Source organism: Centroberyx gerrardi, chromosome 20 (assembly GCF_048128805.1).
Source record: "Centroberyx gerrardi isolate f3 chromosome 20, fCenGer3.hap1.cur.20231027, whole genome shotgun sequence".
In the NCBI taxonomy this organism is placed as follows: domain Eukaryota; kingdom Metazoa; phylum Chordata; class Actinopteri; order Beryciformes; family Berycidae; genus Centroberyx; species Centroberyx gerrardi.
The window spans coordinates 12,038,384-12,053,858 of record NC_136016.1 but is presented as its reverse complement, the minus strand read 5'-3'; the positions used below and the strand labels follow the sequence as shown (position 1 = coordinate 12,053,858).

Below are 15,475 nucleotides of genomic sequence, written 5' to 3'. Positions count from 1 at the left end.
TGCATGTCGGGATTTACAGACATTTGGGAAATGTAGTTATATCAAACGGAGCTCGTCCAGGTCAGTCCAGGTGCGTAATAAGGTTCGACCTACATAGGTTTTTGACGGCTGACACCGATATTTTTGTATTGAAGCTGGCCATAGCACAAAAAACATTATTGAACAATTAAATGAAAGAATATGATGTGAAAAAAATAATATTTCATTGCAGGTTTTACAGACTGTTTTGATATAGGCTACAGTAGTTGTGATCAGGAACAACCCTCCATCATATTGCCAGCGGTTCACATGATTGGCATATATCCAATATATAATGAAAGCTCAATATCTGCCCGATATATTGTCAAATTTATAGCTATATTAGTCTAATCCTACTATTAACTCACTATTGAGTAGGTATAGGCATAAGTCCCTACTGTACTCCTATATGAATATTAGGTGATACCGTAAAAGAAAAATAAAATCATAAAATATGATAAGGTCATAACAAGTCCCAACAAGAATATTATAGGAATACTGTACTGATACCTATAAAATTATATGACAAGGTCAGTATAAAGTCACTATTGAGTGCTACAGAAATGCAGTTCCCCTATAGGAATATTATATGATACCATAAAAATAAAGATAAAAATGCCATAAAATACGACAAAGTCCCTATAAAGTCATTATTTAGTACCACAGGCATACTCGAAGTCCCTATACGAATGTTACACGAATATCATAGTGATACCATAGAAGATTAAAAACAATACCTCAGTCACTACTGAGTGCCACAGAAATACTAGTCTTTATGGTAATATTATTTGAATATTAAGATGATTTTTGGTTAGGTTAATGTGAATGTTGTTGTCAAGACATGGATGCTGTGGGTTCATTGGGTTGTTTGCTGGAGTGCCTGTTGTGATTGGGCGGAGTTGTTGAAACAGCAGCGCGGACAGAGCGCAGAGCGGCGCCCCTCCACCGCCTTTGCGTCAACCATCCTCACCCAGTCAATGACAACACACAGCACCCCTCGCAGCATCCGCATCTCACGGCCAGGAGGACCAGCAGCACATCTTCATCTCAGCATCCATTCCACAGTTGCCTACCATCGTCTGCACACCACCGATAGCCCACCAGGCGCGTTGATCCCCTGTTTTTCTTTTTCCTCGGATCGGATTGTTTTGTATTTTTCATTCGCATGACCCGGGATGGTTTTACCTTGAATCGCGTCTTACAAGGAAAGAAAAGCTATAGCCTACTGCTTGAGACGAGGAGCATCGCTGCAGCGCAATTATTTTCCCACTGAGCAGAAGATAAACATCTGGTAAGCTGCTTAGGGTTGTTTCATTTTGGTACCTATTCGCACTGAAATTGTCGTTTTGGATTGTAGAGGTTTTTAGAGCCAACGTTTCTGAGATGCGTAGCTATGTCAATTAGGGGAAATTTGAGGATAAACTGGAAAAAATGAGGATGTGAATTTTATGGACTACAGCCATATTCATCACGAGCTATTGTAAGAGAGTCAAAAACATGAAGAATTTCTTCATTATGAAGCCACCGCCTATTATGGCCAGCATCCTCATTTCGACGCAGACGCTCAGTTTCAGGACCATGGAGAGCACCGATGCACACAGCCCGTTATCACAGCAAGCTGCCAAGCAAATACGATTTGTCCTTTAAATATCAGAGTCCAATAAAGTCACATTCGAATTGGATGTTTTGGATTTATTTCCTATATTGGAAAATCATCAGATTGATAGAGGGTGATGGAATGAAGGAATGAGCCTCCTTGAATCCTGCGCAAGTGTGCATAGTCGATTCATTCACTGTTTGTCTTTCAGCTATGCATAAGTAGGCTACTGCAGTGAGGAAGAAAATGGTGTTGTGGAAAAAGATTCAGATTTCTGTTGGCTAGTCTAATTTCAACGACGCTAGACTACATGGCCTTGGCTATATGCATCAATAGGCTCAGTCCTACAGGCAGCAACCGCGACCTTCACTTATTATTATGGTGTTTACGTTTCAGGCTTCCATTTTAGCGAGAGGGGTGTGCTGGCGTGCCGTTCACACTGACTAGTCGGCCATTGGCCATAAAACCTGGATCGCTCATTATAAGATGTTGATGAATTAACATGTGGCCCCGTTTCAATCACATGTGGCCAGTAACTGCTCTAAATAGTTAATGGACAATAATTCATCATAATATTTTTCTTCTGCATTCTCTAGATCTTTTGTAAATTAATGTAGGCTGTAGTAGGCTACACTTTTATATGAAAATGTCTCAAATGTTTGGATGTTTGGCCTTCTGATTACATTGATCATTTGCAGAAAGGAGGGATCTATACTGTTTGCATTTAATTAGTATAAGCTATATGCTGATCCATTCACTTACTGAGTCAAATCAATACTGCTAATAAGCCTGAGATACAGACAGCCTGCTTTTGCACACATTAATGAAACTATTACTGAATATATAAACATGACATTATATTATGTAGTCTGAATAATTACAGCTCTAATATGAGATCAAATTAATTCTATTTGTACCATTTGCACATAGCTGAGAATTAAGTAAAAGCAAGGGATCCTCCACCATTCTGATCATTGATCTGTTCTGTTTCCAGCAGTCACTACTGGCCATCCAGAGGCAGAGACGGAGAGCTGATATACAACAGAGACTCTTCCAGTCAAGGTGATCCGTATCTCCTCAGAGACCAGTTTACGGACGACAGCCGCCCCCCGGCCCGGCTTTAGATGTCTGAGACCAGCGGCAGCCTGTAGCCCAGGTCCCCCAGCTCCCAGAAGGCATTGAGGCATTGAGACCCTCAGGATCTCCCCTGGCAGACGCTCCTCTGACCCAGCGCGGCTAAAGCCCCTGGAAGCCTCCCCACAGTCACCATGGGAACCGTGCTGTCTTTGTCGCCTAGCTACCGAAAGGCGGCTCTCTTTGAAGATGGACCGGCCACCGTGGGCCACTACACGGCTGTCCAGAACAGCAAGAACGCCAAAGACAAGAACCTGAAGCGCCACTCGCTCATCAACGTGCTGCCATGGAAACGGATCGTGGCGGTGTCGGCCAAGAAGAAAGGCTCCAAGAAGGTGCAGCCCAACGGCACCTACCAGAACAATGTCACCCACCTCAACAACGAGAACCTGAAGAAGTCGCAGTCCTGCGCTAACCTGTCCACCTTCGCCCAGGATCAGAGCACTCCGGCCCTCACCAAGAACTCCAACAACACCGTGTCGTCCGTCAAGAAGGCCCCCCTGACCAACTCCAATGTGGCCCCCGGGACCCCCAAGAGGGTGATCGTGCAGGCCTCCACTAGCGAGCTGCTGCGCTGCCTGGGGGAGTTTCTGTGCCGGCGTTGCTACCGGCTGAAAAACCTGTCACCCACCGACCCGGTGCTGTGGCTGCGCAGCGTGGACCGCTCTCTGCTGCTCCAGGGCTGGCAGGACCAGGGCTTCATCACGCCCGCCAACGTGGTCTTCGTCTACATGCTGTGCCGCGACGTGGTCTCCTCCGAGGTGGCCACGGAGCATGAGCTGCAGGCCGTGCTGCTCACCTGCCTCTACCTGTCCTACTCCTACATGGGCAACGAGATCTCCTACCCGCTCAAGCCCTTCTTGGTGGAGAGCTCCAAGGAGACCTTCTGGGACCGCTGCCTGTCCATTATCAACCTGATGAGCGCCAAGATGCTCCAGATCAACTCCGACCCGCACTACTTCACCCAGGTCTTCGCCGACCTGAAGAACGAGAGCCAGAAGGAGGAGGAGAGGAGCCGCCTGCTCATCGGCCTGGACCGGTGAGGGGACGCTGGGGGGGAGGAGAGGGGAGGCGGGGCATACTCCAGTCTGGCATTTCAAAGTTTCAAAGCTGATTTCTGACACTATTTATTTATTATTGTCCAAATTGCGGAAGGAGTAGGCCCATTCTGACGTACTTGAGATTTACAACAACTGTGCTTTGAGTGTAATAAGAGTGATAAGATAGTAAAATGTTGTGTTGGAGGGGAGGGGGGGTGAATTCTGAAGGTTGTATGAGGGTTATTTTAACTGATATATATCCAAAATGTTTTCACTGTGTTGGAGAGATAACAGCTGCAATGGTCACCAAAAAGGCGGTGTGGGGATTTAGTTCAGCAAAGAGCAACACAGCACCCTTTTTTGCCTCTAGAGGACGTGTACTTAAAAGGCCAAATTATATTTTCAAATGAGCAAGGAATGGATTTTCTGTAAACCTGAGAATGAAAGCTTTTTTGACAGTGATACTTAAACAAAAAATGCCAGACTCGGGTACATCCTTTGCTAACATACAGATATATATCTATATAAAACACTGAAAAATCTCCAAAAACAATTCAGAAGAAAAGACAAAAAAAAAAAAAACATTACAAAAGGAAGCATAAATCTACAGCAATGAATGTGGAGAGGACTGAGGCTGCTGCAGCCTAGCAGTGACCTTCTGACTGTTTGTGATGTGCACTGCCTACTGTACTGCAGGAGGGTGAGGGCCATCGCGTGACTGGCTTTCTTCATGCATCATGGATGAACAGGCATCCCCGGCTGCACACCCTGGCTCTTTGGAATGCCAACACCCACATCCCCTCCATTAAAAGGATACGACCGGACATTTCTGCTGCAGCAATGCATATCTGGCCATCTAGCAAAGAGCAGGTGGAGGGGCCACTAGATCCATGTTTTTGTGGGTTTCTGTTTGTGGCGGTGCAACAGGACATATTGGAGGGATGATTGGATGGACTTGACAGCAAGCCAGCATTGCATTGTGGGACTTTTGATCAAAAGACAATAGGAAGAGGACGTATGGCCAATGATGAGTGGTCATACTCTGTGTGTTGAGAAAGACCTACTTTATTTTCATCTGAGAAAAAAATAAAACAAACAAGTTAATGGATGTTTTACTCCCCAAAGGCTTATACCTATGGAGGCTTATTTATTGATTTTCTGAAAAGTTCTTTTTTTTTTTTTTTTTACTTAGAAATGTAATCTAATGCACGTGTGCCATGCAATTTTACAGAGTTTTGGGGGGCAGGAGCAATTACTTTTCTTCTTTCTACTTGATTTGTAAACCAACTGCATCTGCATTAGAGAATGCTGTGAACAAAGTGAATCTAGTTTATTTAGCTATGCTTGCTAAAATAGGCTATTTGTTTACCAAGGAATTCTTTTTGTACTTTTGTCAATAGGTTGTGTTGAAACCACTTTGGAATGATGGTTCATTTTGTGCTTATGATTCAGCATAGAAAATGTTAAAACAGTGCCATATCTTCGATGAAAATCCCGTAGGTCTGAGAAAACTTTGGGAGATGTCTGGCTGTTGAATGATGGGATGGATTTTCATCTACTAATGACTACTTACTGACACTTAATTTATTGCCATTTATTTATTCTCTTGGCACATCCAATGTAAATGAAAGATCATGTCAAAAGACTTTGGAAGGGACAGGATATGAGGAAGGGGTTTTGCTGGGATAGCTGGTGAGCTTATCTTTGGTGGGAATGAAGATTGATTATGGTTTATGCAAATGAATGTTGCAGGGATTTAGAAATGAATATCAAATTGAAGCCCTTAGATTAAAACCAATGTTAAATCTGACCATCGCCAAAGTGACACCATCAAGGAGACCATGACAGAACAACACATCACTGACCTCATACATGAGAAAAGGCCCTGAAACATCCCCTCCCCATACACACACATTTATCCAACACTGACCTGCATGAGTAGCTAACCTGCTCTTCCACATATCAGTAAGAGAAAACATAGACATTTTCTAGGGGAATAAGTTTTTCAGTATCGCCGCTTTACCTTGAGGATAACCCATCAGTATCGTTTCTGTGTAAATCAAATGTGAAGCGACACCACATTCATCTGGGGGCTGCAGGAGATGAGATGAGGCAATGGGTTAGATTCCCTTTGACCTCCATGGAGATAATCACATTTTCAATCAGGAAAACCACTAGACTAAATGACAGCCTGCAGAGGGCAATGGGAACACCATGACAACCAAAATGGAGAGCGTACAGAACAGTTGAGGTGCATGGCTTTTCATTTGCATAGGAGAGTAGTTGAAGCTACTGCCCACTGCAGCTCCACGCAATCTCCATAATGGTTCCAATCACTGGAGAAGCTGTTTTCATCCTCTAAGCTTCTCCAAACATGTAGGCACAGGGGTAAATGACTTCACTGTTAAAATTAAACAAAGAAACAACCTAGTATAAATAACAGTAAGAGAAATGTATTTATGGTTTTCACATCTCATCTCGATATTGACAAACTGTGCATGCTTTCTTTCAGTAGCAGTGTTACCCAAAATAGCCTGGTTAGAAAAGCATAATGGTGGCAGCCATGTGCAGCAAGGACTTTAATTTCTATCACATTTCATTGCCAACAAAAGGCTTGTCATGTGATGAAAGTTGTTCCTAGAGAATGATTGGAAGGAATACCTGCCTCTCCTCTGCTGTATTAGTGTGAATCGGTGAAAATGAGCAGTTGAAATGGTCGTGACCTGTGGGTTTCTCTACCATGGCGTAATAACTGCCATATGGGTATGTGAGAGCGATGAGAGAGAGTTCAATTGGAGTGTTGTCATGTACTAGCGCAGTAGAGGGACACGCACTTTGGATGGGCTTCTGCTCTGGCAGAAAAAGCAGGGCATTGGGGTCAAGGGTCTAAAGAAGAGAATCTGGATCTTCTGTCTGTCCACTTGCCCCAACTCACTGAAATGTGCCATTTTTTTCACTTGCATCATTGAGTAGTTGTTTGAGAAAATACTTTCAAAAGCTTATAAAAATATGAAAAAAGACTCAAGTGATAGTTTAAGATTTCTGTCAAATTCTTTTCTGTATCTTGTTGCGTACTTTGTAGAACAAAAAAAAAAAAAAAGAAACAGTGGTTAAGAACTTCAAAAAGAGGCATTCGATGGCTGCATGTGTGCGCGAATGTGTGAACATATGTGAGCGTGACTGGGAGAGTTTTATTTGTACAGAAGAATGTGTGAACCTTTGTTTTCTTATGGAGAAGAAGTGGAAAATACACCACACCGGTACTAGACTTGGTTTTTTCGTTGGTGGGGGAGGGAGGGGCGTTGACGCTGTTCAATAAAATGTTCTTTTTGAAAAAGACAAAAAAGCCGTTGCTGTAATTGAAACTTTTTCAGTTGGTTTCTGCTTACTTTAATTTATTTTTGTACTGTGATGGAAAATAAAATGCACTGATCGTTCAAGATGCCCGCTTGTGTTCATTGTGCCTCCAGCTGTGGACTTAGACGCTGTTGTCTGATACACTTAAACACCACAAAATACAATGGTCGACACCTCATTTCATACTCTGGGTGTTTGGATTTCACTCCCAGCAAATGTTATTCTAGAGATTATTAACGGTGTCAAGGAGTGTCGAGACCCATTCTTATTGAGACTTAGGAGATGACATCTGAGAACTGAGATTTCCCGTTTTCTCCTATATCATGTGTATTCAGATTTTCATTCCAACTCCAGAAACACTACAGCAGTTGATTTCATTGATTTGTTCCTCCTCTCTGGTTGATGGTGAGTTAATCATTGAAATCAGCTGCTATAGTGTTTGGTTGGAATAAAAAACTCCATACACATGGCTCACGATGGCTCAGGGTTGGAGACCGCTGTCCTCCATCCAAGTGTTGTTGGTCGGCTACACAAAGTATGTATCTAAGCAAGTACTACACCAAGTATATATGTAGTTAGGCAGACCTACATCTGCTTGGGTCAGGTCATTTAAATTCCGTATGTATCACCCACTTTCCATCCATTTAATCACCTGGTCAGCCAGTATTTAGTCACGGCCCTGGTGGGAAGAATCATCCCACTCTTCCCACTAGATAGTCATCCATCAGTCAGTGGATTAGCAAACCCTGCTGAGGTAGCTGCTGATGGCTGACACAGTGGATGGTGGGAAGCGGTGTCGTCATGCCGACTGCAGGGGTTTTAGCCGTCTCAACGTCACCCAGGCAAACAGCTGTTAGTGGGCGGATTAACGTTTAGCTCTACCCAGCTATTACCACATCACACACAGAAGACAACAGCTGGCATTAGAAAACATTTGAGTCAACACACTAACTCCTTTCCTGCTGTCCAGACTAAAGCTTCAAACGGATTTATCTGGAGGTCTATCCGGAACCCCCCACCTCCTCCTTTGCAACACAGATAAACAACAAAACAAACAAACAACAACAAACTTAAAGAATAACTGAGCAAGAGAAGGAGCCATTGGAGCAAATAAATTTATTAATAAAACGATTAATGAAATAACTTTCATCGTGGAAAATCATGGAATGCATAACCTGCATTTACACAGAACACAGTTGTACATAATAGTTCATACAACAGTAAAGTTCCTTTTAGATTTGGATGTTTTCTTTTATTTATGGATATGTAATATTGATATATTACACAAATATGCAAAATATAAAATTAGGCACATATTGGATCAGTAAATGAATGATGTATAAATGTAGCTTTTTCCATATTTTGTGTAAAGCCAGAGAGTATGGAATACATTAGGGGAAAGATAGTGATAGTAACCCAAGTATGGATGACCTTGATCACAAAGTCTTGTGTCAAACGTTTGGGGAGAACTGAAACAACGGTGAGGAAACTGCAGAGAAGTACTTGTTAAGATCTCACTGGAGAGAACAGTGAGGGGAAGAACACAATGGCACAGGTAACCTACTTTTTACCTTTATCTTTGACAACCTTTTTTCCCCATTTGTAGTGGATTACTCAGGAAAAGCCTGTTTTTTTGTACACTTGCTGTGTTACTACCCAAGGGAGTCCCAATTAGATCCCCCATCCCACAGCAAAGAAAATCATTATTGTGGAAAATTAATCATTGGTGATTAAGGTTGCACACCAAAAAGAAATCAAGCACCTTAACAGATTTTTGATCAACTGTATTTACATTTTGGGTTAATATAGCTTTGTATGGGATTTTCATTTTTTTGTCCCTGTGTATTGGAAGCTTATTGTTTGAAATAGTTTGTTGTTGGTGTAGTCTCTCTTGTATCTCTCTGTCTAACACTACTCCCGGGCACAGGAGGGTCGAAGTAGAGAATAAAAAAAAAAGAAAAGAAAGCCTTCACTGCCCTGCAGGATGGTACAGTCAGCCCACCTGGGCAGGGAGCCAAGTGATTTGATAGAGGAAGGAAAGTGGAAATGAGGAAGGAGGGAGGGAAGGAAAAAGAAAGCAGAGGGAGTAGAGAAGGAGACGAGGCCAAGCGAGGCTTTGTTCACCGACAACCCCCCCATCCACACACACACACACACACACACACCCCAGAGAGGAGAGAGAGAGCTGCTGAAGTGAGAAGTGACAGTGGGTCCATTCTAATGATGAGCAGTGAATAGCGGAGCAGAGAGGAGAGGAGAAGTCATGTGGGAGATATCATGCTGGAGGATATGAGGAGCTATGGAGTCTCATCTGCACACATACAGCACACACACACACACACACACATTCCTCACAGGCAGCCCCCAGGCCTAAGTGCCAATGAAAACCTTCTATTAGCGCCTCCAATGTCACTTGGCTAATCCACACTATAAATACACCATTTTCCCCAAACAACTCTTTTCGGCTTTAAAGTGCCTTATCAAGCAATAGGACAAGGTCATTCACCACAGAGCTGCGAGGTAAAAGGGAGATTTGCTTCTTCAAAAGACAGGGGCACTTATGAACTAATTAAGATAAACGACTGGTTCAGACAACACTCGGGTACAATTAGCAGACTGTGGTACTTGTGATACTGATTGGTAACAAGTTTTTCTGCCTGTTAAAGTAATGCAGACCAGTCTGCTGCCACTGTAACTAGGCCAAGCATCCAGGGAGCTCCAATGCATAATACTGGGCTATTGTTCCCCAGATTACTGTCAATACTCCTCACTCAGTCACACACACACACACACACACAGACAAACACACACACACACGATGCCAATACTGCTAACTGTCTATGGGTAGAGAGCTGTTAAGGTGTTGTCTCTCGTCCTAAAGATGTGTGCTGTGCCATTTACCATCACATAAATGTCACCATGACAACCTTTATACCAAGATCCCATATTTTACAGGATAAAGTATAGGAAAAACTTGATTCCTGCCAGAGGATTAATAACTGAAAGTTTAGCATTATATGGACAAGTACAGTAGCGGTCCTTCCATATTCAGCGATGGGAATGTAAAATCTACATATGCACAGAGGCAAAAATAATAGAGTTGGTTAGCAAGCAGCAAATATATTTTTATACAATGTCAAAAGACATTTATGGCTTATATGCTGTATCTGTGGAGGGATATTAATATTATATATGCTGTATAAAGCGAGACATCCCACTGAGCTTTGGATGGTTGGAAGAACGACATAGTGTAAATATACTAATTTATATCTAGTAACAATGAAACTACAGTGAAATGTTTCAGCACAGCTCACAGCTGGAGAGCAGACATCTAACCTTTGAAGAGTCTAGTGCTCATGGTGACTTGGCTAGTGTGATTTGGCTTTCCTTATTGATAAAAGTGAAGGGAATTTTGCATGATCAGCCCGGAATCAGCTGACGTCTCCAATTCATTCATCATTCATACAAAAAAAATGTATAGTCTATTCCATCCTTAAGCAAAAGCTGTACTCCTGTGTCTGAGCTCTGGACTGGGAGGTGCAGTAGGACGGTGGTCTCTTACAGAGCTGGACTAGCCATCTTTAGCGAGTTAGAGACTTCACACCCTCTGACCTGCAGGGTCTGTCTCCACTCCCTTCACCACGGCCACCAGCCTGGCTCCCTGTCACACCGCCAAGGAGAGGAGAGGGCAACGCGTCAAAGAGCTAATCAACACACACTTATGCGCATGCCCACATGCACACACACACTGCCACACACGTGCACGTGCACACTCTCTCTCTCTCTGATTAGGGGGTATTTGTCAAGAGCCAGCCCATTGAAAAGGACTGAGGGCCTCTACAAGTCATCAGGCTATTGACTCAACACAAAGACAACAAATAATGCTTCAGGGCCTGGAGTTCACATGGGATTCTACAGTACAGTGACACCCTGCCTGCTTAGTTAGAGCTTTAAGTCTTAAATCTTAAAAGAATATTAAGTGTTTCTTAAATGAAAAATCCACTACTTGAAAAAAAGTAATTTTTTGGAAATGAACTATATTTCCCTTCTGTTCTTTAGTTTTAGTTTGTCCACCAAATGTGGTGTAAGTGCTGTGCATAAAACATATTTGGAACTATAATCTTATGCTGTTCACATATATTCTAACTTATAATATATAAGCACTATCAGAGTATTATAAATGTACAGACGTTGTAGCAGAGAGTATAAGATGCAGGATTTAAATTAAAAGATTTTAACGCTTCGCTTGAAGCAGTTTGCGACGCTCAGGATATGCTCAACACATCCTACTCAACATCCTGTGACTAACAAACTAACAATGAATTAGATCTGACATTTGTGCCTGACACTGACACACCGCTGAATCACACTCTCTCCCTTGCTGTTCATATGTGATTGAAAACATGTATTATATCACAAACAGGAAACGTAAAATATAAGGAGTTGAAATTGGAAGTTGAAGTTCCATTCATTTACCATCTAGGTAGGTACGTCATCAAAGAAGGTCATCATTATTATTCCTTAGAATATAACCAATAATACAAAGTGTTGTCTTCTGACTCAAAGCAAATAATTAAAGCTGGCTGAATATCTGTGAAATATCCGAGTCATTCATACATATCATATCACTTTCTATTTTTCAAGGTTTCTCTTTTGATATGGCTCCTACACTGCAGCAGGGATTATAAACCCTGCACAGCTTGTGGATTTTTTTTCATTATGCAACATCAGTGGCTCTGAGAACAGTTCCCTCATAATCTCCTCTCACCTTGACTACCCTCGTTTTCTCTCACCACACAATATTCCATCCACAAAACAAAAATAGATATTGTACAATGCAAACCGTTTGAAATTTGGATAAAAAAACAAAAAAAATCACCTCTTTGGTAGATTATCTTGTAGTGCATGTATTTAAACCTGTTTAGCTAGTAACATTTTGCATGTAGGCATATTGTACATTTGCTGTTCAGAACATTGCATAGAAACCTATGGAACAAGTCAAATTTGGCATGGCTTTGCACTCTGAGGATTCAATTATCCCGTTCCTCCTCCAGAGCCGCTATCTACATAGTACACCGCAGAGCCACATAATCGGCAGCTCGGCAAAACACGAGAAGTGAATCAGAAGTGAATCATCATCCCAGCCTGGTCTGAAATCTGTTGTCACTGTGTTTGTTGGCCCTTCTTAGTTTCCGGGAACGGCCAGTATGTAACCATTTCGGCTCTTGGTGAAGTCCGGCTGTGATTGGTTGATCTTGGGCTCGACCATGACCGTGCACTTCCTGCCGTTCATGCTGCACTGAATGGGACTGGAGATGTTCACCTGCAGCTTCCTCTTCTCACTGCGGAAAGATGACGGAGGGGGCAAAGTAGAAAGAAAAGAGAAAGAGAAAGACAGAGAGAGGGAAAGGGGGAGAGGAGAGGAAAGTTCATCAATACTGGCAGGTGAGAAGTTGCACATTCGGTAAAGCAGGCACATCGAGGAAGTTGGGATACAAGGTTTATTCATACAATCACTTGATTCACTGATACTGTCATCCTTGTAGATACTGTACAGTTCAAGCCAGATGTTGTTTGAAGGTTACTGACCAAACATGAACATAAGCAGACAAGAACATGAGTGCTTACTGCAACCCTAGCATATAGGAAACTCATTTAGTCATAGCTTGATACACAGAAATAAAATATGCAGAACCATTAGTGATCTGTGTGTGTGTGTGCGAGGGGGAGAGAGAGAGAGAGAGAGAGAGAGAGAGAGAGAGAGAGAGTGAGAAAGAGCAAGATAGAGAAAATGAGATAGAGCGAGCAAGAGAGATTTTGTGTGTGTGTGTGTGTGTGGGCACGTGAGTGTTTCCATAGATAGAATTTGCAGAGAGGCCATTAGGATAAATAACAGAGAAGCAACCAGGCCAGGGTGCTGTTGGAGGAATGATCCATATGGCGGTGCTGGGCCTGTAGCGCAGCAGCGGATTGGCTTTTAGTGCCTGTCACATCTAGTTAGGCCTTTTCTGGGTGAACGGGCGTTTTGCCTCGTTTGCTCTTAAACAGGATCGATGAGGGGAATCAAAGAGTGAGGGGAAAAAGGCATAAATTGTGAGGTTGAGACTGTGGTTCTGAGAGAGAATGATGTAATGTAATGTAAGTGTGAAGGGGAAAGACAGAATGATGGTGTGATAATTCTTTTCTGGTTGGGAGAGAGGGGGAGAAAGATGAGCTCTAATGTAGGTGTAAAAGGGGGGAAGGGGGTGACGGCAATCCAGAGTGTGATACATTGAACGAAATACCTCTCTTCCTGTTTAGCGCACAGTCAAGTGCTCGTCGTGACACAGTTTCTCGCTGGCACAATTACTGACGAGTGCTGTCTGTGCCATTTGTAAACAAATGTATTTGCGTTAATTTATCGTTGGATTCATTACCGCAGCACAAAGCCGTCCGCCTCCCTCCGTCAAATCTATAGTTAGGAAATGAGTCATGTGAACCCCATAACAGCAGCCCATTGCGCAACAACAGCGAGTCGTAAACAACAACAAGGACTTCTGCTACCCACGCTGCACTCCTCTGCAGAGTGTATGTATGTATGTATCTATCTTTCTATCTCGCCTTACGCAGTGGGGAGAAGCACAGGGTAGCACTGCCGCTGGTTTCCATGGAAACCCCCCTGAACTGAACTCCTCCATCTGTCATGGCCGCCGCTGCCAGCCAATGGGATTGTGTGTGTTTGTGTGTGTGTGTGTGTGTGTGTGTGTTCTGATATGTCTCTTTCTCTCATCCCATTACTTCTCCATCTCACTGTCTCGCTGGATAGCCAGAGGGGTTTGCTATGCTACTCGTCTCTTGAAGGGCATGCAGGGTTAGGCTCACAAACACAAAAATGTGCCCACGCATGTACACACACACACACACACACACACACACACACACACACATACAATATATATAATACATTCCCACAAGGCTTCCATTGGACACACCAAGGGGGCATTTGACATCTTTATGGTGTGTCAGCAGCAAACCTCGCCACTAAATAAGTGCTTTGGCAATCCAATAAAAAGCAATAGAGCTTTTCATCGCTGAATAGAAAAACATGATCAGTTGAATCTTAAGGTCACTGGCTGGCCTTTTCCATCAGGAGCTGGCCTGAGCCAGCCAAGGCCCCGGGGGCAGACTTAGTCCTGCACTGGATGGCCTCTCCGACTGGAAAATCAATTCTTGCCTTCTCCCTACCCCCATCCTCTGTGTCTGCCTCTGCCCTTCATGCCATGTGAGTCCAGGCTCACTTGTGCCCCAAATACCCCCACTTCTGTAAGGGAGGGAGGGAGGGAGTAGGAGGGGTGGAGGAGGAAGAGGGCGAACAGAAAGAGGAGTTTAAGAGTGACAGGAGTGGTGAGGATCAGGAGAAAGTTGAGGAGGAGGAGGAGGAGGGTGAGGAGAAAGGGGAAGAGGAGTGTGTGTACAAAAGGAATTAGGAGAAAGAATACACAGAAAGTATGGAGCTTAGGAGCAGGGGTTTTTGTGAGGTACCAGAGTGAAGAACAAGAAGTGGTTGAGAAAGAGCATTAAGAAATAACAGGGGAGGAGGAAGAGGGAGAAAGCTATCCAGGCTATTTTCAGGCTGAGCAACCAGGATAGCCTCCAGTCTGTGGAGCCATCCAGTCCCACCTCTGAGTCATCCTTTTTAACAGTGTACCTGGCTCTCCACCAAGCCCTCCTGCCTGCTGAAAAATATATGAGTGCTGCAGGTGGGGAGGACGGGAGGGACGCTCCGCAAAGCTGCGACTTGCCGAACACTCAGGACTTTGGGGAGGTGAGATCCAGGTTAGATCTCTCTTCCCTGCTAGCGATGATGACAGTGCTACTTTGAGGTGAAAACGCACAGCGCATCACTCCTGAAGTGTAGGAACGAAAACGTTGACGATGAAGAGTTCCGTTCTAAAATGAGATATTAAAGAAATTGATTCCTGCTCTTACAGAATCAGCAAAATCACTGTGTGATATCAGTGAACTAGTCGCTGCCTGAAGATGTCTAAATCAAAATGTACATCCTAGTGCTGATGAGAAGAGAATATAATTACCCGTATGTCCAAAATATTGAAGAAAGAACATTAGGTAACATTTTCCATACTTCACTTCTGCATGAAGCTCTCTCCTAACTAGAGATGTAATTTCTATTCTTGGCGCAATCCTATCTACAGTAACAGATTAACAAGGAGACAACAATGTGCGGTGCAAATTTCTGACGATAATTGGAAACTGTGGGAGTTGCAGATAGTTTGCTACAAGGCAAGAATAAGGATAAAGTTAGAGTTAAGAGACAGAGACAGACTGTGGA

General features: G+C 43.3%; 2 protein-coding genes across 2 annotated transcripts in view; one reads left to right on the top strand and one right to left on the bottom strand.

Annotated features, from left to right (window-relative positions):
* Nucleotides 1-2,883: 2,883 nt before the first annotated feature.
* On the top strand, nt 2,884-3,792 carry cdk5r1b (cyclin dependent kinase 5, regulatory subunit 1b (p35)). Its single transcript, XM_071910067.1, has one exon. It carries the CDS (start codon nt 2,884-2,886, stop codon nt 3,790-3,792), a length of 909 nt encoding a protein of 302 aa, XP_071766168.1.
* Nucleotides 3,793-11,217: 7,425 nt separating this feature from the next.
* myo1d (myosin 1D) overlaps nt 11,218-15,475 on the bottom strand; it is an 85,572-nt gene continuing 81,314 nt past the window's right edge. Inside the window, exon 22 of the mRNA XM_071910064.1 lies at nt 11,218-12,488. Within this exon, the coding sequence (XP_071766165.1) occupies nt 12,332-12,488 (157 nt within the window). The 3' untranslated portion in view covers nt 11,218-12,331. The remainder of the gene's footprint in view (nt 12,489-15,475) is intronic.